Raw genomic sequence first — 23,454 nt, forward strand, 5'->3', positions numbered from 1 at the left:
ATGGTGAGTGGGATGAGGAGAAGGGGAGCTCTCCTAAAGTCTACAATCAATGTCTTAAGAGTGCCACCATCGTCCCTGTCCCGAAGAAACCAAACCCAGCCTGCCATAATGACTTTCGGCCAGTGGCCCTAACACCCATTGTAATGAAGTGTTTTGAGCGACTAGTTATGCAGCACATCAAAAATAGTCTACCTGCCGACCTAGACCCACTGCAGTTCGCCTACAGAGCCAACCGATCCACAGAGGACGCAGTCTCAACAACACTGAACCTCGTATTGTCACATCTCGATCGGAAAAATACCTATGCCAGGATCCTCTTCATAGACTTCAGCTCTGCTTTCAATACAATCATTCCGCAGCAGCTGGTGGAGAAGTTGGAGCTATTGGGGGTTGATGCTGGCACATGCAACTGGGTCCTGAACTTTCTGTCGCAACGGCAGCAGTCAGGGTGGGCAGTAGGACATCAAAAACCATAGCCGTGAGCACTGGCTCACCCCAAGGCTGTGTCCTAAGCCCCCTTCTGTTTAGTCTGCTGACACACGACTGTACTGCCAGGCTCAATAACAACTTCATCAACAAGTTCGCTGATGACACAACAGTGGTGGGTCTCATCAGTGACAATGATGAATCGGCGTACAGGATGGAGGTGGAGCTGCTCACAGGTTGGTGCAAATCCCACAACCTCATTCTTAACGTGGGAAAAACTAAGGAGATGGTGGTTGACTTCAGGAGGGCGGGGAAACAACACCATACACCTCTGCACATCGACGGAGCTGATGTGGAAAGGGTCAGCAGCATGAAGTTCTTAGGACTACATCTGTCTGATGACCTGACGTCCACGGCCAACACCACAGCTCTGGTCAAGAGAGCCCAGCAGCGACTTCACCCTCTCCGAAGACTACGTAAAGCAGGCCTCCCCACTACACACCTACGGACTTTTTATAGGGGGACTGTCGAGAGCACACTGACATACGGCATCACTTCCTGGTTCGGGAGCTGCAAGGCGTATGAACGGCATCAACTGGACAGGATAGTGAAGACCGCAAGCAGGATTATTGGTGCTCCACTCCCCTTCCTGCTGGACATATACAGGAAGAGATGTATCAACAGAGCCATCTCCATCATCAAAGACCCTTACCACCCATCGCATGACATTTTCTCCATCCTCCCATCTGGGAAGAGGTACAGGAGCATTAGCTGCAAAACCAGCAGGATGCTCCTCAGCTTCTTCCCACAGGCTATAAGACTGTTAAATGGACTTTGCCCCCTGCCAAATATCGCGCACAAACCCCCACACTGCAGCAGAGCCACTGTTGTGCCGCTGCCGGTCGGAACGGCTGTTGAATGTTTAGTAGAGTGTTAAATTTGTTCATGACATGTATTTTTTTATTTCTATTTATTTTTTCATGCACACTGAATGGACACTGGTTGAGCAACGTTTTTTTGTTTCCTCTGGGTATGCGAATACTCAGGAAATGACAATAAAGATATGCAATACAATTCCACTGTCTTAAAAGCATTGAGCTCTAGGTTGTTGCTACGGCACCAGGACGCCAGCTGTGACACTTCTTGTCTGTAGGCAGATTACTCCCCATCCTGGATCGGTCCAATCAGGGTTGTGTTGTCTGCAAACTTGAGAAGCTTGACCAGAGGTGTCTGTGGAGGTGCAGTCGTTGGTGTCGAGAGAGTAGAGGAGAGAGTACGCAGTCTTGCGGTGCTCCTATGCTGAGCATTTGCGGGTCCTAGATGTGCTTTCCCAGCCTCACATGCTGCTTCCTGTCTGTCAGGAAGTTGGTGATCCACTGACAGAGGGGTTCAGGCATAGTCAACTCAGAACGTTTGTAGTGTAGTAGCTCTGGCACAATGGTGTTGAATGCAGAGCTAAAATCAACAAACGAGATCCTTGCATAGGTCCCCTGGCAGTCCAGGTGCTGGAGGATGAAGTGCAGGCCCAGGTTGATTGCATCATCCACAGATGATGTAGAACTGGTGTATCACCATTTAGAATTGTTTAGAGATCAATAACCCAATATATATAATGTGGTGCTGCTGCTGCGGATGTGCATCCTTTGGTCAATTACGTAAAATTGGCTTAAATGTTAACTGCTATGATATTAGACTGGTCACTGATTTTAATTGAATGATGGACAAAGTGCTTTCTCATTTCAGATTGTAGCTTTGAAAGATGAAACATTTTAGAACCAGATAGAATGCAGAAATGTTGTTATAATGTGACTGAAAACTAAACATTTTTGAAATTAATTGATCCTTTATCCCTCCATCCAGTGACACTAAAGCTAGTTGTAGCACCTTTAAAACTGCAGGTAAAATCAATAAAGGACCACATTCTCAAGTCTGAGATTTGGAAGTTTACTTGTCCACATAATCTTGAATAACACTAATATGCCACCCTAACAATTATTAACTTGAAATTCCATTTAACACAATGGTAAATGGAAAGATTAAGATTTTCAAAGTGCCGTTTCAAACAAATGCTTACCTAACCATAGCCTCGATCTTCTTTTTATATTTTGCATCAATTTTGTTCCTGTACTCCGGTCTCATCAGCATGGCAGCAAAGCTAAAGGCAGAATTCCTCAACCCAGCTCGGTGACATTCAATTACCGTTGATGTCAGAATGGGCACGATATCTGAAAGAAAAATTTGCATGTAAGAAACCTAGAAAGTAAATAAAAGACAATGCTGGAGTAGTTTTTCTGTCTGAAGAAAGGACCTGATCCAAACCATCGCCTATCCATGTTCTCCTGAGATGCTGTCTGATTGGTTGCGATACTCCAGCACCGTCTTTTGTAAATTAGCTTCTGCAGGTTCTAGAAAGTGCTTTGTAATATTGATAATATTGTGAAGAACTCAAGGGTTGTACAATGCACAGTATTTATGATACCTAAGCAGTAGAAACAAAGAACGGCAGATGCTGATTTATATGAAAGTTAGGCACAAAGTGCTGGAGTAACTCAGCAAGTCATGCAGCATCTCTGGAGGAAAAGGATAGGCGACGTTTCAGGTCATAGTCATAGAGTGATAGTGTGGAAACAGGTCCTTTGGCCCAACTTATCCACATTGGTCAACATGTCCCAGCTGCACTAGTCCCACCTGCCTGTGTTTGGTCCATATCCCTCCAAACCTGTCCTATCCATGTACCTGTCTAACTATTTCTTAAACATTGGGATAGTCCCAGCATCAACTACCTCCTCTGGTAGCTTGTTCTATACACCCACCACCCTTTGTGTGAACAGGTTACACCTCGGATTCCTATTAAATCTTTTCCCCTTCACCTTGAACCTTGGTCCTCGGTCCTGAATTCACCTACATCTGGGCAAGAGATTCGGTGCATCTACCCGATCTATTCCTCTCATGATTTTATACACCTCTATAAGATCACCCCTCATCCTCCTGCGCTCCAAGGAATAGAGTCCCAGCCTACTCAACCTCTCCCTATAGCTCAGACCCCCCTGGTTCTGGCAACGCCCTCATAAATCTTCTCTGTATCCTTTCCAGCTTGACAACATGAAGACCCTTCCTCAGACCTGGAGTGTAAACAGTTGGAAAGTCAAATATTTAAATAATTTTGAGCTAGTTTAACTTTATTCAAATTAATATTGTCCAAGAAGTCATTGCTAATATTGTTAACAATACTTAACTATAGTACCAAACAAATATTACATGTTTCAGCTGAGTTCTTTGGAATTGTCAAAACGGTTGTCCTCTGAGGATGCATTCTCAGCCCATTATTATACACTCCTGACATTGCAGCCACATTGTACCCAACTCCCATCTACAAGTTGCAGATGACACCACTGTAGTTGGCTTGATCTCGAACAATGACGCGATGGAGTGCAGAAAGCAGATGGGGAGCTTAGTAGTGTGTCAAGATAACAACCTCTCCCTCTCATGAAAGGAGCAAGATTGACTTCTGGAAGCGTGGTGGAGTATATGCCCCAATCAGCATCAATGGTGCCAAAGTGGAGATAGTTGAGAGCTTCAAGCTCCTAGCGTAAATGTCAACACCAATTTGGCCTGGACCAATCACATTAAAGTTATGCCAAAAGAGGCATACCAACTATTTTGTCAGGAGACTATGGAAGTTCGGCATGTCTTCAACAACTCTCACCAACTTCTTTAGATACACTTTAAACATACCACTGGGGTTGCACCACAACTTGCTTTGGGAACAGCTCTGCCTAAGACTGCATTTGATGTAGTCTAGTCCAAAACATAGACCAGCATTCCCACCATCAACATTTCACTCTGCCATGGGAATGCAGCAAATTTAATATTCCCTCCTCTTGTGTCAGGCAGAAGACACAAAAGCTTGAAAGTAAGTACCATCAGACTCGGGAACAGCTTCCCATTATCAGACTACTGAATGGCCCTCCCATAAACCAGGGTGTCGTCCCATTCTTCCAACTTACTTCTTAAAGGCCTAGGAAGTTCGGCATGTCCCAAACAACTCTCACCAACTTCTACAGATGCACCATATAAAACATTTTATCGGGATGCATCACAGCTTAGTTTGGGAACTGCTCCATCCAAGACCGCAAGAAATTGCAGCAAATTGTGGACGTAGCCAAGATCATCACACAAACTAACCTCCCTTCCATTGACTGCATTTGTACCTCATGCTGCCTCAGCAAGGCCAGCAGCATAATCAAGGATGAGTCGCACCCTGGCTACTCCCTCTTCTCCCCGCTCCCTTCCAGGTGCAGGGGCCGTTTCTTCTCGGCTGTTATCAGGGAACTATATCATCCTACCACAACCAGAGAGCAGTCCTGAACTACTATCTACCTCATTGGTGACCTTTGGACCATCTTTGATCAGACTTTATTGGCTTTACCTTGCACTAAATGTTATTCCCTTATGTATCTATGCATTGTAAATGGCTCGATTGTATTCATATTACCTTTCCGCTGACTAGTTAAAACACAACAAAAGTTTTTCACTGTACCTCGGTACACATAACGTTAACCTAAACCAAATATTATGAAAGTTGGACTTTTTCTCTAAATGTAACACTACAGTATTAGTAACACTCTATTTTAGTTTGGAGATACAACATGGAAACAGGCCCTTTGGCCTACGAGTCCACGCTGACTATCGATCACCTGTTCACATTAGTTCTGTTATCTCACTCACTCATGACACATTTTGGCCATTTACAAAGGGCAATTAACCTACAAAATCGTTTTTGGAATGGGGGAGGGAACCGGAGAAAACTCACGCAGTCACAGTACAACCTCTAAACAGACAGCACCTGAGTTCAGGACTAAACCCGGGTCTCTGGTGCTGTGAGGCAGTAGCTCTATCAACTGTACCACTGTGCTACACTCTAGTATTTTTCACTTTACACTACCAGTTGTACTTGTGTTCTGCTTGATTGGACTCCTGTAGAGTATGATTTGATTTGACTGGATTGCACACAAACAAAAGCTTTTCACTGTAACTTTGTACACTTTACAATAATAAAGCAATACATAATTGCTTTGTAGGAGTTTTGTGAATTGGGGAAGGATTGAGATGGGGCATGTGAAAAGGGAAAGGGAGTGATGGTGTGCACAGGTCTGGCATAATGATGGAAAATAAACCTTGCTCCCAATTTGACTTCAACGCTATTGCTTCTATATGCAAGATAATGGGTTATTTGGGGACAGCTGGGTTTGTCTGCGGCAGGTCCTGTCTTATGAACTTAGTTGAGACTTTTGAGAAGGTGATTGATAATACATAAATGATTTGGAAATAGACGAACTAATTAGTAAGTTTGCAGATGACACCAACATTGGTTGGGTTGCAGAATGGGCAGTTAATATTAAAAATATGACCTTCTGGTTGGAGGATATGGATCAACAACCAGATTGGTTAAAGATGGAAAAGGAAGATTGTTTACCTTTTGAAACTGGTTCGATTTAACCCCTACAAAATTGAATTAAAAAAACTTATAGTGGAAATCCGATATAGTGGTATACGAACTTGGAAACAATTAAAAAAGACTTTAAAGTTGGATAATTTATCATTCCTCCCTTTAGTAAATAACCCTTCATTTAAACCTTCCGTGTTAGATAAAGGTTTTGCACAATGGAAAACCCATGGAATTAAAAAGGTGGGACACCTTTATCGAAAACGTATTTTTCTTTCATTTCAGGAGCTACAACAGAATTATGGACTACACCCAAATAATTTTTTTAGATATTTGCAACTTAGAGATTATGTAAAATCACATACACAATACAGAATTAGGGATCCAGAAATCCTTGTGAATGTTTGAATAAACATCCTAATACAGATAAATTAATATTCCACATCTATAATGACCTTTTAGATATTGAGGTCCCGTCGACAGAATTACACAGACAAGCATGGGAAAATGAATTGGCTCAACCCATAATGAAAGATATATGGGATGAAAGTTTACAACATATGCATCAATGCTCATTAAATGCCAGACACTCTTTAATACAATTCAAAGTACTACATAGATTGCACTACTCTAAAACAAAATTAAACGGGATTTTTCCAAATATCTCTCCTATCTGTGACAAATGTCAATTCTTAGAAGCTAATCTCTCATACCTTTGTAAACTACATAAAAATCAAAAATCTTTGGACGGATATTTTTAAAATTATTTCTGAAGTTGTTAATATTCAATTGGATCCTGATCCAAATAATATTACGAATATCAGAACAAAGTACAAAACTTACAATAAATCAAAGAAATGTTCTTGATTAGAGTATAATTGGGAAAAAATTAATACTAACATTTTGGAAAAATCCAACAACCCCCACAATTAAAATGTGGATTACGGAAATGTCTGAGACCTTACACTTGGAAAAATTAGACTTGTCTTAATTGACAAATCAGAACTATTTGCTAGAATATGGTCTCCATTTATTGATTTTCTAAAAGGGTAAACTGGTTCAACACGGAAGCTGGACTGGAACTTGAATCCAGGACTGGATGAACAGCTACATTCTATAATCTATGGACCTATCTCCAAAACTGTGTTATTGGTAATTTTCTTTTTTTTTTTTTCTATTTCCTCTCTATTAGTTTATAGTTTCCTTTTTTTTTCTCTTATTTCTTTTCATTCTATAGCTCTATCAAAAAAAAAAATTATTAAAACAAAAATAGAAGCTTTGTTTATATGTAATTGGTAAGCAAATCGTGTTTTGGTTATATGTATATGCTTCTAATAAAAATATTATTATTAAAAAAATTTAAATTGGTGGGGTTGCACACTGAGGAAGGCTGTCAAAGTGTACAGCGAGAGAAGGATCAGCTACAGAAATGACAGATCAATTTGACTAAATGCGAGGTATTTCACCTTGAGAGGTTGAAAGTATATATATAGTTAATGGCAACAGTTAACACCATTGATGGACAGGGACCTTGGGGTGCAAAACCATAGCTTCCCGAAAATGGCAACACAAGTAGATGGTGGTATAGAAGGCGTATTGTATGTTTGCCTTCATTGTTCAGGGTATGGAGTATTAAGAATCAGGAAGTCATGTTGCAATTCTATAGGACTTTGGTTAGGCTGCATTTGCAGTACTGTGTGCCATTTTGGTCCCCTTATTACAGGAAGGATGTGGAGGCTTAATACAGGGTGCAAAATAGGTTTACTTTACTGCTGCCTAGATCAGAGGATATTAGGTCGGAGTGACAGGTGACTCCTTGATTTGTTTCTACTGGAGTGTGGGATGTTCAGGGGAGACCTGAGAAGCATAGAAAGGATAGACAGCTAGAACCTTTACCCCCAAGGTGGAAATGTCAAAGACTAGTGGGCATAACTGCATGGTGGGGCAGTTTAAATTAGATGTGCAAGGTGAGTTTTTTTTCTTCCATTCAAAAGCGGTGGGTGCCGGGAACGCTCCCGGGGCGTGGTGGAGGCAGATATGATAGTGGCATTTAAGAGGCTTTTGGATAGCAGTTTCACTTGTACGGCACATACATTGTGGGCTTGTTCCTGTGCTGTTCCATGTTCACCTCTAGGCATACAGATGGCCACTTAGCCAAAGCACATGGATTATTTTCTCATACCATAGACGGAAAGTAAATTGTATGTTTAAATTCTTAGTTTAAAGAGGTTAAGACTGAATAAGTAGTTTGAGTCTGCAGAACTTCTGGTCCATGTTATCTATGTTTCTGGCAAGTTCCAATTCAGTGCATATCCAATTTGTATTTAACAGAAAATGCATACAGTTTACACTACAGTTGGTACCTATGCAGTAGGATTGTATTTTTGTACAATTTGACAATCTCTTTAAAACCACAAACATTCACACTGAATACTCACGAGATGGAAACTTGCTAATGTTGTTTGCCACTCGGATAAGCATCCTTGCTCCTTTCATGTGGTCCCCACGCTTCACATGAGTCTTTAAAAAAAAATCACAAGTTAGTAAAAAATAACACTGCAAACATGTCTACAATTAATTTGAGTTGTTCTTGAATCAAGCCACCACCTTTCTTAACATTCTTAATACACCTGCTTCAATAATATGAGTATTTATGCTCTTCAATTTCTGTCCACTAGAGTGCAGAAGATGATTTGTTTCTGCACCAATTTTTCTCCCCCTTTCCACCAGCCCAATTTATGAGGTATTCCATAAAGTCATGAGATATTCCAAAGGATTAATAACAAAATAGCTGTTGGATTAGTTACCTATTACTCATCCCATTTATTTCCATTCATTTTTGATACTTTGATTACCTGAACAAACTGGAATGTTTTATTTACAGTGTGAAGGGGCAACTAATTACAATTAGCAGCATATTGCCACTACCTTCTCAATGGCAATTAGAGGTCACTATTAAATATTAGTCTTATCCGGAACATCCTTTTAGGAAAAAGTCAATGGACAGTTGCTGAATGCCTTTTGTACCCACCGCAGATCAGGTGTAAGTGCATGAGACACAACAATGGCCATTTGAGACAGCAATGTGGACAAATGGATATTTTCAAATCAACACCATTTAGTAAATATGCAATACCAAGGTCATGAGGCATAAAATCATCCATACTTTTATAACATAAATCATGGCTGGTTTCCTACCTTCACCAGGATGTAGCTGTGCAGAATCATAAGGTTTGTTACCATTTCTGAAGGGATTTTGATCTTCTGTGCTTTGAGCTCGGTGTACATGCTAAAAAGCACATCGTGTGCATTCCTATAGTTTCCTGGAGCAAAGGAAATCATGCGGTAAATCTAATTATCTTTTACAATACAATACAAATGTATTCATCACATGCACCAAAGTACCATCTAAGGTACAATGAAATGAATTTGCCATGCAGCGATACAATTGAAAAAAGGAACTCACAAAACACAATAGAATTTAACACAAACATCCACCACAACATTCTTCACTGTCGTGGAAGGCAACAAAGTTCAGTCAGTCCTCCTCCTTTGTTCATCTGTTGTTGGGCCATGAACCCTCCATAGTCGCCGTTATGGACGACCGGATGTACAGGCCCTCTCGTCGGATGACAAACTCCGACGTCGGGACAGCTGAACACACTCCGCGGCTTGGAGTGCCCGAATCGGCCACTTTCTTACCAGAGACAGCGGCTTTAGGATGTTATAGGCCGCAGGTCGGCGGTCAGAGCTCTTCTCTGGTGATCCTCGGCAAGGGATCCCAGACTCCGGATGGTAAGTCCCATGGCTAGAAGCTCCGCAGACCACAGCCCCATGATGCCAAAGTCACCAGGCCAGCGATCAGAGCACTCCTTTCTGGCGACCCCAGGCAAGGGCCCACCCCGCTCCGCGATGGAAAAGTCCATGCTGCGCCCACTGCTGAAGCTCTGGGCCCAACTCCGGGAAAGGCCGCTCCAATCCAAGGCTGCGAGACGGGAGGCTGAGAAGCGATATGGACAAAGTCGCCTCTCCGACGAGGAAATTACTGAAAAACGGTTTCCCCCATTTCTCCCCTACCACCCCACATAAGACATACCGAGCGACACCAAAACAAACATTTGGACATATTTTTTTTTTAAAAGTCGAAATAACGAACACGCTGTGGGCAGGGCAGCCGACTCGCAGCGCCCTCAACCGACCATGTATATCTGCATATGCATTGTTTGGCAACTAAAGTACCACTAATGTGCATTTAACATTACCGGTCGGTTCTCCTTGGTTCTGAAAACTCATGCTTACGTTTTTTCCCCCCCAATGAGCCAATGAAAATGCCTGGTCAGCAAAGGCGATTAACTAAAATTTACCTACAACTTGCTCGACTGCCTATAACTACATGGCGACCCCACTTCAACTGCACCTACGATTACAAAAGTATCGATTTTCTCCATGGCGACCGATGTTTGTTCGCATAAAATTTGTGGCGACCCTACTGAGGCCGCCGACTAGTTCCCAGAATGCGGGAACTCCTCGGGACCATGAAGGAGACTCACCAGAGACCACTAGCGAACCTTTGGACACCATATGGCGATCATGTGGTGAGCGCAGAGTCTCCTGCACTCGACTAAAAAGTCGCCTAAGTGGGACAGGCTCTTTAAGGTTTCCTGTCAAAAGTTAAAAAATAAAAGCAGGCTTCCTCATATTCTTCTCTAGTTCATGTCATGTGATAGGAGCAGAATTAGACCATCAAGTCTACTCCGCCATTCAATCATGGCTGATCTTTCTCTCCCTCCTAACCTCATTCTCCTGCTTTCTCCCCATAACTTCTGACACCCGTATTAATCAAGAATCTATATATCTCTGCCATATCCACTGACTTGGCCTCTATTCTTGGCAAAGAATTCCACAGATTCTCCACCCTCATCTCCTTCCTAAAATAATGTCCTTTAATTCTGAGGATATGACCTCTAGTCCTAAACTCTCCCACTAGTGGAAACATCCTCTCCACATCCACTCAATCCAAGCCTTTCATTCTTCTTTTAGATATTCATACCTGCACATTGTTCTTCTCTAGCAATGATTATGGCTGTTCTTGCTGCTTCCCGATAGTGCTTTAATGCCATATATAGGCGGAAAAGATATTTTGCATCCTGTATTGGGAGAATTTTTAGGGATTGTGAGTGGGATGAAAGACGCAATTTGCTTAAAATGCATTTTTATTTCACTTTAACTGCATACAAAAGTCTTATAGAACCCATTTCTGATGTATGATTTTTATGTTTTCTGAAGCCTGATTATCTATCTATCTATCTATCTATCTATCTATCTATCTATCTATCTATCTATCTATCTATCTATCTATTTATCTACTTTTAAAACTGTGTGTGTGTGTGTATGTCATTTTTTTGCCCTTTGTCATTTTTTTGCCCTTTGATTCGTTACTCCGCCAAAACCACACGCAAAAACGCCGAGATTTTTACCATTTCGCTAGCCATTTCACTTTTACATTCGCTCATCCACTCATCATCAAAATTCATCATTTTTCTGTACACATTTTTAATAAAATCCTCCCCCCCCCCCCCCCCAACCACTCACTCATTTTTTCGCCTCCTGCTGGCCAGCAACCATAACGGTTGCTGCCGCCCGGCTCTCCTCCAAAAACGCCGGCATGTTTCCCATTTCGCTAGCGTTTTCACTTCCTCCACTCTCCCCCCGGCCCAGCTCTGTCACGCTGGCCCAAACCAAAGATCGCTTGCTCCCCCCGCTGCTTTTCGCCATCCTTGCTGGCTTGCCCTCTCCGAAAATCCCGCGCGTTAACGGCCCGTCGGCCCGCAGGCGCATTGAGGGCGTGCACAGCGTCTCGACGGGCGTACGCAGCGTCTGGACGTCATACGCAGCGTCTTGGTGCGTTGCGCCATGACGTCAGGCCACCCCCCCTTGCAACCGCGCGTTGCGGGAACAGACCCAACGGGTTTGCACTTGGTCTAGTATGCTTTTAAAACTGTGTGTGTATGCGTGTGTGTGTCATTTTGCATGTCAAACGTATTTCCTCGAAAACCAGACGCAAAAATGCGGAGATTTTTACATCTTCCGGTAGGGATTTAACTAATGATTTCAGAAATCCATTCCTCTAGATTTCGGCAATTATTTCCCCAGATTTTGAATAAAACTGTTCACAAAACGTCAAAATATTAAAAAATCAAACTGCTGCATGAGTCACATTGCCACCTCACAGACGTCCAATCACAATGGATCTAATTTACATATATGACATCACAATGGGACGGTGTGGGAGATTGGAACCTTCACATGGTCCCACAAAAACCAACCTGCTGCATGAGTCACAGTGCCATCTCACAGATGTACAATCACAATGGATCTTATTTACATATGATATCACAATGGGACAGGGGTGGGAGATCTCTCCCCCTCACTCCCCCCTCTTCCACCCCGTGCCTTTCCCCCCTCTCCCCCTTCTCTCTCTCCATCTTTCTCTCCCCTCCCCTTTCTCTCTCTCCCCCCCCCCCCTCTCTCTCTCTCTCCCCCTCTCTCTCCCCTACCTCTCCCCCTCACCCACCCTCTCCCCTCCTCCCCTCCCCTCCCCCCACCCCTCTTCTCTCGTCTCCCCTTTCCCCAACCCCCGCTCTCCCTTCCCCCTTCCCCCCCTCAATCCCCGTCTCCCCTCCCCTCTCCGCTCTCCTCCCCTTCCCCATCTTCTCCCCTCTCCCCCTCCCCACCCTCTCTCCCTCTCTCCCCCCTCCCCCTCCCCACTCTCTCCCCATCTTCCCCTCCCCATCCCCACTCTCTCTCCCCATCTCCCTCTCCCCTCCCTTGCAACCGCGCATTGCGGGAACAGACCCAATGGGTCTGCACTTGGTCAAGTATCCTTTTAAAACTCTGTGTGTGTGTGTGTGTGGGTGTGGATGTGGATGTGTGTGTGTCATTTTGCATGTGAAACGTATTTCCTTGAAAACCAGACGTAAAAACGTGGAGATTTTTACAATTTCGGTAGGTATTTAACTTACGATTTCATAAATGCACTCCTCTCTAGATTTGGTCAATTATTTCCCCAGATTTTGAATTAAATTGTTCACAAAGCATAACATTTTTTAAATCAAACTGCTGCATGAGTCAGTGCCACCTCACAGATGTCCAATCGCAATGGATCTCATTTACATATATGGCATCACAATGGGACAGGTGTGGGAGATTGGAACCTTCACATGATCCCACTAAAATCAAACTGCTGCATGAGTCACAGTGCCATCTCACGCCACCGCTGCCCAGCTGCTGACGTTACAATAACAGAGAAATTTTTACCTCCTGGTAGAAATCTTCCTTATGATTTCAAAAATCCAATCATCTATATATTCGGTCGATTATTTCCCGAGATATTTACAAAAATTTATAACCAAACTGACATTTTAAAATATATTAAGGTTGCCCAGCTGCTGACCTCACAATGCCTTTGCACCTGGCCCAACTGCTTCCTGGTCACGCCCGGCCCCCCCAGCCAGCCTGGTGGCCCCGCCCACTGACCTCACAATGCCTTTGCACCTGGCCCAACTGCTTCCTGGCCCCGTCCAGCCCTGCCCCCCCAGCCTGCCAGGTTGTAGATTCCATTGGTTTTCATTGAATCGAAATTAATTATTTGTCACTTAACATCACTAATTCTTAACATTAACTTATAACTTTAAAGACAGTTTTTCTAAAATAAATTTGCTGTCTTCATTGACAGCTTAGATCGGAATTCTTAAGGGGTTACAAAATTCTTAAGGGGTTGGACAGGCTAGATGCAGGAAGATTATTCCCGATGTTGGGGAAGTGGGGTCACAGTTTAAGGATAAGAGGGAAGTCTTTTAGGACCGAGATGAGAAAATCATTTTTTACACAGAGAGTGGTGAATCTGTGGCATTCTCTGCCACAGAAGGTAGTTGAGGCCACAGTTCATTGGCTATATTTAAGAGGGAGTTAGATGTGGCCCTTGTGGCTAAAGGGATCAGGGGGTATGGAGAGAAGGCAGGGACGGGATACCGAGTTGGATGATCAGCCATGATCATATTGAATGGCGAATGGTGCAGGCTCGAAGGGCCGAATGGCCTCTACTCCTGCACCTAATTTCTATGTTTCTATATGTGTGTGTATGTGTGTGTGCTGTGTGTGTGTGTGGGGGGGGGGGGGGGGGGGGGGGGAGGGGGGACAGGGACGGGGGGGATGGGTGGTTAGTGTGTGTGTGATGCGGCAGGCTGCTCCCCTGAATTCCATAGCGCTGCCAACAGCTTTCGTGCATGAGCGCGCGCACGCTTCATTTCCAGAACATTTTGAATGTGTGAAGCACGGTTGCAATTCGCTCTCTCTCGCCCCTCTTTCTCTGCCCCCCATCTCTCTCTCCCCTCTCTCTTTTCTCTCTCTCTCTCTCTCTCTCTCTCTCTCTCTCTCTCTCTCTCTCTCTCTCTCTCTCTCTCTCTCTCTCTCTCTCTCTCTCATCCCTCTCTATCTCTCTCTCCCCTCTCTCTCTTTCCCTCACCCCTCCCCTACCCCCGTTCCCCCCCCCATCCCCTCCCCCCCCCCTCCCTTCCCTCCACCTCTCCCCCTCCCTGTATCTCCCTGTTTCCAAAGATACCCTTAAAATATTGCCAATCCATATTTGAAAACCCCGCCAAGTAACTAGCGCTGCGCATGCGTAGTAGGCTGCTGCGCATGCACAGTGCTGCAAAGGCAGAATTTCTGCTGCCTTCAGCTCCCGTTGAAACTGACGGGTTCAAGCAGTGCGGAGGGCACGTGGGCTGCACAGAGCTTCCCGTGTTACAAGCGCTGCAGTTGAAAGGCACGGAGAATTATGCCTGCCTAAGAGATCAATCTCCTAGATAGGCATAATTCTCTCATGCTTTTACTATTTATATTTAGTAATTACTATGTTATAATTTTAGTCAGGGTAGGCAGTGCCTACCTTGCCTACCCTGGCGGCACGTGTCTGGTCAGTGGATAGGGCGGCTATGGGGTAAAATTAAAAAAATAATAATATTAATATATCAAGGGGGGTAGTAAGCGTGTGTGCGGGAGGGTAGTTATTGTGTGTGACGCCGCATGCTGCCCACCCCCCCCACCCCCGCAACCACACGTTGGGGGAACAGACCCAACGGGTCTGCACTTGGTCAAGTATCTATTAAAATTCTCTGTGTGTGTGTGGGTGCATGTCATTTTGCCTTTGAAATGTATTTCCTCAAAAACCAGATACAAAAACACGGATAATTTTACATAGGTCGTTAGGGATTTAACATGATTTCAGAAATCCACTCCTCTATAGATTTGGCTCTCTATTTCCCCAGATTTTGAATTAAATTGTTCACAAAACATAAAAAAAAATTAAAATCAAACTGCTGCATTAATCACAGTGCCACCTCACAGATGTCCAATCAAAATTGATCTCATTTACATATATGACATCACAATGGGACAGGTGTGGGAGATTGAAACCTTCACATGGTCCCACTAAAACCAACCTGCTGCATGAGTCACAGTGCCATCTCACAGATGTACAATCACATCACAATGGGACAGGGATGGGAAATCTCTCCCCCTCCCTGACATTTAAAAAAATATTAAGGTTGCCCAGCTGCTGACCTCACAATGCCTTTGCACCTGGCCCAACTGCCCCCTGACAGTTTTTTAAAAATACATTTGCTGTCTTCATTGACAGCTTAGATCGGACCCGCTGTGTGTGTGTGTGTGTGTGTGGGGGGAGGGGGGGGCATGACAGCTTTCGTGCATGAGACGCGGACGCTTCATTTCCAGAACATTCTGAACGCATGACGCACGGTTGCATTTCGCTCTCTGTCTCTCCTCCTCTCTCTCTATCCCCCCTCTCTCTCTTCCCCCACTCTCCCATTCCTTCCCTCCCCCCCACCCCATTCCCCTACCCCCCCCCCTCTCTCCCCTACCCCCCCCTCCCCCCCCTCCCCCCCACCCCACCCCTACCCCCCCCCACCCCCCCCACCTCCCCCCCCCTCCCCCCTCCCCTCCCCCCCCCACCTCTCCTCCTCCCTTCCCCCCCCTCCTCCCCCCTCTCTCCCCCCTCTCTCTCCTCCCATCTCACTCACCACCCCTCTCCCCCCCACCCTCACCCACCCTCCCTCTCCTCCTCCTTTCCACCCCCTCTCCCTCTGTCTCTTGCCCTTCTGTCTGCCCCTTTCTCTGCCTCTCCCCATTCTCTTTACACAGAGAGTGGTGAATCTGTGGAATTCTCTGCCACAGAAGGTAGTTGAGGCCAGTTCATTGGCTATATTTAAGAGGGAGTTAGATGTGGCCCTTGTGGCTAAAGGGATCAGAGGGTATGGAGAGAACGCAGGGACGGGATACTGAGTTGGATGATCAGCCATGATCATATCAAATGGCAGTGCAGGCTCGAAGGGCTGAATGGCCTACTCCTGCACCTATTTTCTATGTTTCTATGTTTCTCTCTGTCCTCACTCTCTACCACCCCCCCTCCCTCTCTAGACGCGCCTGCGAGTTGGGGGCTATGCGTCAGTGGATAGGGCGGTTATGGGGCAAAAGGAGCAAATTAATAATATTAAATATATCAAGGGGGGTAGTTAGCGTGTGTGCGGGGGAGGGGGTAGTTAGTGTGTGTGATGCAGCATGCCACCCCCCCTCCCGCCACCCACAGCCTCCCCCCTCCCCCGCAAACACACGTTGGGGGAACAGACCCAACGGGTCTGCCCTTGGTTTAGTCACATCTAAAATTGGTGGAACAAATACACAATTTATTTTTGAATTTTAATAAAAACAATTCCAACAAGAATCCAGATTCTGACTTTCTGTCTTGATCAGAAAGCTGAACCAGAATTACCATATCTTTAGTGAATTACAAACATAATAAAAAAATAATTGATCTTATTGACCACAATTCTTTTCCCTAGAAAATGATTGGTATCTGAAACACATGCATTGGAAATAATAAAATTAATAGCTGTCCAATTAAATCGCCTATTGAAATTAAAAATAAATTAGCTTTGTAACAACTTAGTAGGTACTATATGGAAGTAGTGTCATATGAGACAAGATAATTTTTTCAATTTTGAATATTATATTAAATATGCAAAATGTAGCATGCAAACAAAATAAATAGCATATAATAATAGTGGATCAAACTAATTACCTTGGGCATTCCATCTCCTTCACCCATCAGGTAATCTATCAGCTGATTGGTTAGAATTTCATCCTTGGCTTGTCCAACCTTGGAAACACCAAACAAACTTTGATTAAAGGCATTCCATTGACCTCTTCATTATTACAAAAGTACTCTACATAACTCAGAAACACACGCAAACTCTCAACAAGTTTCCACCATATGGTCCTTTTAGATGCAGAGAGAATTAATAATAAAACTTCTATACAATAAGCAGAAATATTTTATTTTATTCTTGGAAAAGTTTCAGCTTTGTACACATTTCCGTTTGTTTATAGTAGTAAGAAACACAAATAAAATTACTGCAGAATGAAATATCATTCTCAAGAAAAAATTGCTGACTACTTAAGGAGTAGAGAACACATCAATAGAATATTTGCTCATTCTCCAATGTCTGGTATGGTACATATTGCCTGGCAAACAACTGGACATGCCTAAGTATAATATTAAAGAGTTACTTTTTGCATAATCGGAAACGTTAGACTTAGTTACATTTATCATTCAGAAACTAAATACTTGCTGATATGTGACAAAATTTATATTTGATGGGAAGAGATGGATTGTCTGCCCACTTCAAACAGGGAGCAGCAAATTCAATAAGGATAGACATCTATATCTTCCATACTGTGGAATGAGTTTGTCAAAGTATTGATGTAGCAAATCAAATTTCTTAAGATTGGGAAAAGGCAATTAATTACTAGGAAATGCAACTTTTCAAGAAGTCTTAATAATTGTAGGTTATGTTCTCGTCCGCAACGGAGGAACTTGAGATGTGAGGTGTCCAGGGAAGTATAGAGAAATCATATTGGTGGAGAAAGCAAAGGTGAAGACGTGTATCGTCAGTACTCAAGTTGGTTCAAGATATGTTTATTAAGGACTGAGTTTTTTATTCTGGTAAGTTAAATGAAAGTTAAATCATCTGCAGTTCCTTCCTACATAAGTTAAATGAAGGCATGGATAACCTTGTTTCTGGTTACCTAAAAACAGTATTAATCCAGTAATTGCTAGTTAATGTTAATCCAGTAATTGCTAGTTAATGTTAATCCAACTCAGTATCCCGTATTGAAAATACAATAATCTATTTATCTTTTCCCTTTTATGATGAAATTAACTTTGTAATTAAATTAAAAATTGCTGTGTTCCTTAACAATGCAAATTAATAATCTTTTCTACAATTGACAAATAATGATTCTTACTGCTTCGATAGCCATCTCAATGGCTTGGCCATCTTCACACACTGGACATTTCAAGAAGTGCTTCAATGCCTATTGTACAAAATTTAACAGAATAGAGTCAGATGTTTCAATTAATGCTTTAAATATTTGAGGCAAAACCAAACACTTGTATTTATATGACATCTTTCAGGTACTAAAATTAGTTTTAGGTATAGAATTCTCCGAAGTGTTTACTCATAATTTGTTTCAGTCTTCTGTGTAGCATCATCTACTGCTTCATGAATTCAAATGAGTGAAACATCACTCCCATTTACAAATTAATACATTAACGCTCAAGCTTTCACAATGAATTGGACATTCAGGTTAAATATACAATTGAAGCATGACTAATTGATCAGTATGTTTCTTGTACTATTGAACAGTGGTATAATATGTCATCATACAGTGCTATGTAAGGATTTTTATTTCTATTAATTTTGAGTTAGCTTAGAATGAATCCCATTTCAGCGTTTTAGACTATTTTTCTAATCATAGCGTTTTTCAGGGCTAAAGGGCGATAGCAGGCTGTGTATGCCACTTATAATTTCATATACCTAAATCAAGATATCCCTCGGCTTCCTTTGATCCAGGGAAAACAAACTCAGCCTATTCAATCTCATCCCATAATTAAAGTCCTCCAATCCAGGCAATATCCCAGTGAAACCCTACTGCACTATCACCAGCACAACCACATCTTTCTTTCGTGTGGCAACCAGAGCTGCACACGATATTCTAAGCGTAGTTTCAATGTTTCTTTGTGAAGTCGCAATGCAACATCCCTATTTTTTATATTCGATGCCCAATACGAATGGCAAGCCATATGTCTTCTTCACCACCCTATCTACTGTTTTTCCATTTTCAGATAACTTGAACCTCCACTTCTCTTTGTTCATCAACATTATTCAATGCCCCACCATTTACAGTTTATGTCCTGCTCCTACTTGACTTCTCAAAATGCATAATCTTTCATTTGTTGGGATTAAATTCCACCTGCTGGCATCCTGCCCTACTTTCCATCCGATATGTATTCTGCTATAGCCATAGCCAACCTCCCTCACTATCTACAACACCACCACTAACGTTCGTATCTCAGCAAACTTATTAATCATACTGCTTAATACATTGAACCTTCCGTTAAACATCCCGACTGTGGTTCTTTCACATACAAGAAAATTTGTATAGCATCATCTTTTTGTCTAAAAACTGAGTCAACCTCTCTGAAATGGATTGAAAACTCAATTGTAACTTATCTCTTGCCTACAACTATAGCCATTTCAAACATTCTGGTCTAGAATGACAACACAAAATAAATCTTTATGTACTTACTCGGGTATACTGGCCACAAAGCATGAAGAATTTTCCAGCAAGGAAATGTTTTTTTTCACCTTCAAAGTACAATGCAATACTCTGATAGTCCTCATTACTGGCACCAGAACCTGCAGAAAAGGAGATGCAATTTTGTGTACTAGAATCTAAACAAACGAAGCTACCTGCCATCCCTTGATGCTTTTAACTTAAAAAATATATTCATTAAAGTACAAATAATTAAAAAACTATGTATTTTCTACAATGATGCATGAATGTACACAATGTGGATCGGATCAGATTAGCCCAGGGAGCAATCTTCAGAGGCCTAAATAAGATTATCTTTAACCTAGATTGGTGTTTGTGCCTCTACACTCACTAATCTAGGCTAAATCGAGTCAGAATCCCTGCAGTAAAAATTCACCCTTCAGGAGAAAATTGGCAAGGAATCCTGGTCTCAACTGCTAGCCATCGATACAATAACTATTTCATGAAGGTAAAACATCTGGGAGAAAACCTAGAGATTAAGAAAATCAAAAATGACCAAAGGAAAGAGAGAATCTATTCGCTAAAGTTTGAAGTATTACTTTGCTACACGTGTTATTAATCTTTGCCTTAGACCAATTAGCATTGATTTGTGCCCTCTGATCTGCAACCATCAGTTGGTTTGAAATAAAATTTTAATAAAGGGCCTGTCCCACTTAGGCGACTGCAGGCGACTGTCATGGTCATAGCAGGTCGCCTAAAAACCGATGACTGGACCCCCCCCCCCCCCCCCACGACAATGTCTACGACAAGCTACAACAATCTACCACCTAGTCGACGGCAAGCTACGACAGACAACCCATTAGGACTTCTACCCACGACCACACAGGCGACAACCTATGACAGCCAAAGTCAACTTACGTCCTCCTGCGAAAAGCTATGACCTTCTCGGCGACAACTGAAGACAATTCAGTCACCGGTACCTGTTGGTTGACGTAGGTAGTCGCCAATGGAATTCACCGAAGTCAGTACCTACGACAGCAGCTACCATATAACCAAAGCATTATGACGGAAACAGGCCATCTCGGCCCTACAAAGTCCATGAAGACAATTCAGTCACCCTTAGTACCTGTGCCTGCACTCATGACGTAGGTATTCCCTTCTCGCCAATATGCCTATCCAATTTATTTTTAAATGATACCACCGACCAGTCAGGACCTACGACAGCAGCTACACTCTCAGCGTAAAGAAGTTCCCCCTCATATTACCCCTAAACTTCTGCTAACGCTCATTGGAAGTCAACCTACGTCGCCAACTGTTTTTGAACATGTTGAAAATCCAGCGGCGACCAGAAAGACGCTACAACTCTTTGGACGCCTGAGGAGACCACTTATGACCATACAGGCGACACCCTGGCGACAGCCCAGTCGCCTAAAAAATAGCCTAAGTGGGACAGGCCCTTAACCAGTAAAATACCAATTCCCATGCCATTCAATGCTATTACATGAGACAACATTAATATGGAATTTGAGAGAACTTAGGAAGGTTTATCAGTGCATACCGTGATACAGGCAATTCAAGAAAGGCTCAAGAAGTTGGCATTGGTATTGCAAAAGAACACAGACGTATTGGTTGTATTTGAAATAAGAGATTTAGATAAAGTAGATAAATAAATATTATACCTGTCTATAAATGAGTGGAACGCCAGATGACAGATTTATGATGATTGACAAGAATTGACAATAGGTACAGGAGTAGGCCATTTGGCCCTTCGAGCCAGCACCGCCATTCAATGTGATCATGGCTGATCATCCTCAATCAGTACCCCGTTCCTGCCTTCTCCCCATATCTCCTGACTCCGCTATTTTTAAGAGCCCTATCTAGCTCTCTCTTGAAAGCATCCAGAGAACCTGCCTACACCACCCTCTGAGGCAGAGAATTACACAGAATCACCACTCTCTGTGAGAAAAACTACTTATTCTTAAACTGTGGCCCCTGGTTCTGGACTCCCCCAACATCGGGAACACGTCTCCTGCCTCTAGCGTGTCCAAACCCTTACAATCTTATATGTTTCAATGAGATCCCCTCTCATCCTTCTAAACTCCAGAGTGTACAAGCCCAGCTGCTCCATTCTCTCAGCATATGACAGTCCCGCCATCTCGGGAATTAACCTTGTAAACCTATGATGCACTCCCTCAATAGCAAGAATGTCCTTCCTCAAATTAGGGGACCAAAACTGCACATAATACTCCAGGTCTCACTAGGGCTCTGTACAGCTGCAGAAGGACCTCTTTGCTCCTATATTCAATTCTTCCTTGTTATAAAGGCCAACATGCCATTCGCTTTCTTCACTGCCTGCTGTACCTGCATGCTTACTTTCATAGATTGATGAACAAGGACCCCCAGATCCCGTTGTACCTCCCCTTTTACCAACTTGGCACCATTTATATAGTAATCTGCCTTCCTGTTTTTGCTACCAATGTAGATAACCTCACATTTATCCGCATTAAACTTCATCTGCCATGCATCTGCCCACTCCCCCAACCTGTCCAAGTCACCCTGCATTCTCATAGCATCCTCCTCACAGCTCACACTGCCACCCAGCTTTGTGTCATCTGCAAATTTGCTAATGTTACTTTGAATCCCTTCATCCAAATCATTGATGTATATTGTAAATAGCTGCGGTCCCAGCACCGAGCCTTGCGGTACCCCACTAGTCACTGCCTGCCATTCTGAAAGGGACCCGTTAATCCCTACTCTTTGTTTCCTGTCTGCCAACCACCTCTCTATCCATGTCAGCACTCTACCCCCAATAACATGTGCCCTAATTTTGCCCACTAATCTCCTATGTGGGACCTTACCAAAGCCATTGGGAAAAAAACTTTTTTAAATGGGGTGATTATCACATGCGTTACATTGAATCTACTTACATCACTCTGAGAGGCAATGAATGCTTTTGAAAGAATTGAATCAACACAGAACACAGAATACAGAAAGAAACAAAAATACTTCAAGGCTAAATTGAAAGTGTATGGAGTGGGACTAACTGCATTGCTGCCTCAAATAAATGGCATGGGCTCAAGAGCCATATAACCACCGTTTGTGCTGTAATTATTCTTTGTTCCCATTTATTTGTTCTAGACAACTCTTATTCAATATGGCCACTGGGTTTAACATTATTCAAGAAACAATGTTTTGCTGAAACTATAACTACACGCTGCTACAAATAACTTTGTGCTTTGTCTGCTTTCAAAGCAGTTCCCTCTCCCACATGTAGGCTTACCAATGATGTCAGCATAAATTTCCATTTGATTGTGTTGCTGTGCGAGTCGGAAGGCTTCATCATTACACTTAGACATCACCAAGAATTGAATGGCAGAGCCATAGTCACCGAGATGCAGGAAAAACCTAAACAAAAATCCTCTATTGTTATAACACTAACTTAAGTACAACCCAATTTTTAACCTAAGTAAGCTTAAGTTTTTCTTAATGTCGGCTCAAAGTTCTAGTGTTATTATTAAGTGTTGATTATAGCAACTGGTCAACAATTGAAATCCTAAAGAAGAATAATTAGTATCTTTTGCATTCACAGGTTCCTCCCCCCACTAATTAATATATCAATTAATTCTGATGTTAATTAATCTTGTATATGTCGGTGCAAAGAAGAATGTTGACATAGAAAGCAGGAAACCATGTGCAATGTTGTGGCATCATTTACAGTATGACTAACCGAGGAGGTGGGCAGTCTAACCTCCTAACTTCGCGGATAGCAACTGATAATACATTTATATCCCATTAATTAATCAAGGTGCTGGGAAAGCTTTGCAATAAAGTAGGTATGTTACAAAACCTACCTGAATCGTCATTGAGTATCTGCCCCACCCCATGTGTGT

General features: G+C 42.9%; 1 protein-coding gene across 3 annotated transcripts in view; it reads right to left on the minus strand.

The window, feature by feature from the left end:
- wdr19 (WD repeat domain 19) overlaps positions 1-23,454 on the minus strand; it is an 81,157-nt gene that overhangs the window by 5,492 nt on the left and 52,211 nt on the right. For 2 of the 3 annotated variants that reach the window (XM_055637539.1, XM_055637528.1), the window contains exons 26-33: positions 22,845-22,969; positions 19,598-19,707; positions 18,254-18,322; positions 17,028-17,105; positions 10,923-11,019; positions 9,071-9,195; positions 8,311-8,392; positions 2,501-2,651 (exon numbers count right to left, since the gene is read on the minus strand). In XM_055637539.1, coding sequence (XP_055493514.1) covers positions 2,501-2,651; positions 8,311-8,392; positions 9,071-9,195; positions 10,923-11,019; positions 17,028-17,105; positions 18,254-18,322; positions 19,598-19,707; positions 22,845-22,969 — 837 coding nt within the window. Of the gene's footprint in view, positions 1-2,500; positions 2,652-8,310; positions 8,393-9,070; positions 9,196-10,922; positions 11,020-17,027; positions 17,106-18,253; positions 18,323-19,597; positions 19,708-22,844; positions 22,970-23,454 lie in introns of those variants that run through there. The other variant, XR_008723672.1, reaches the window with a different exon arrangement.

The sequence above is a fragment of the Leucoraja erinacea genome, chromosome 1 (genome assembly GCF_028641065.1).
Source record: "Leucoraja erinacea ecotype New England chromosome 1, Leri_hhj_1, whole genome shotgun sequence".
Classification (NCBI taxonomy): domain Eukaryota; kingdom Metazoa; phylum Chordata; class Chondrichthyes; order Rajiformes; family Rajidae; genus Leucoraja; species Leucoraja erinaceus.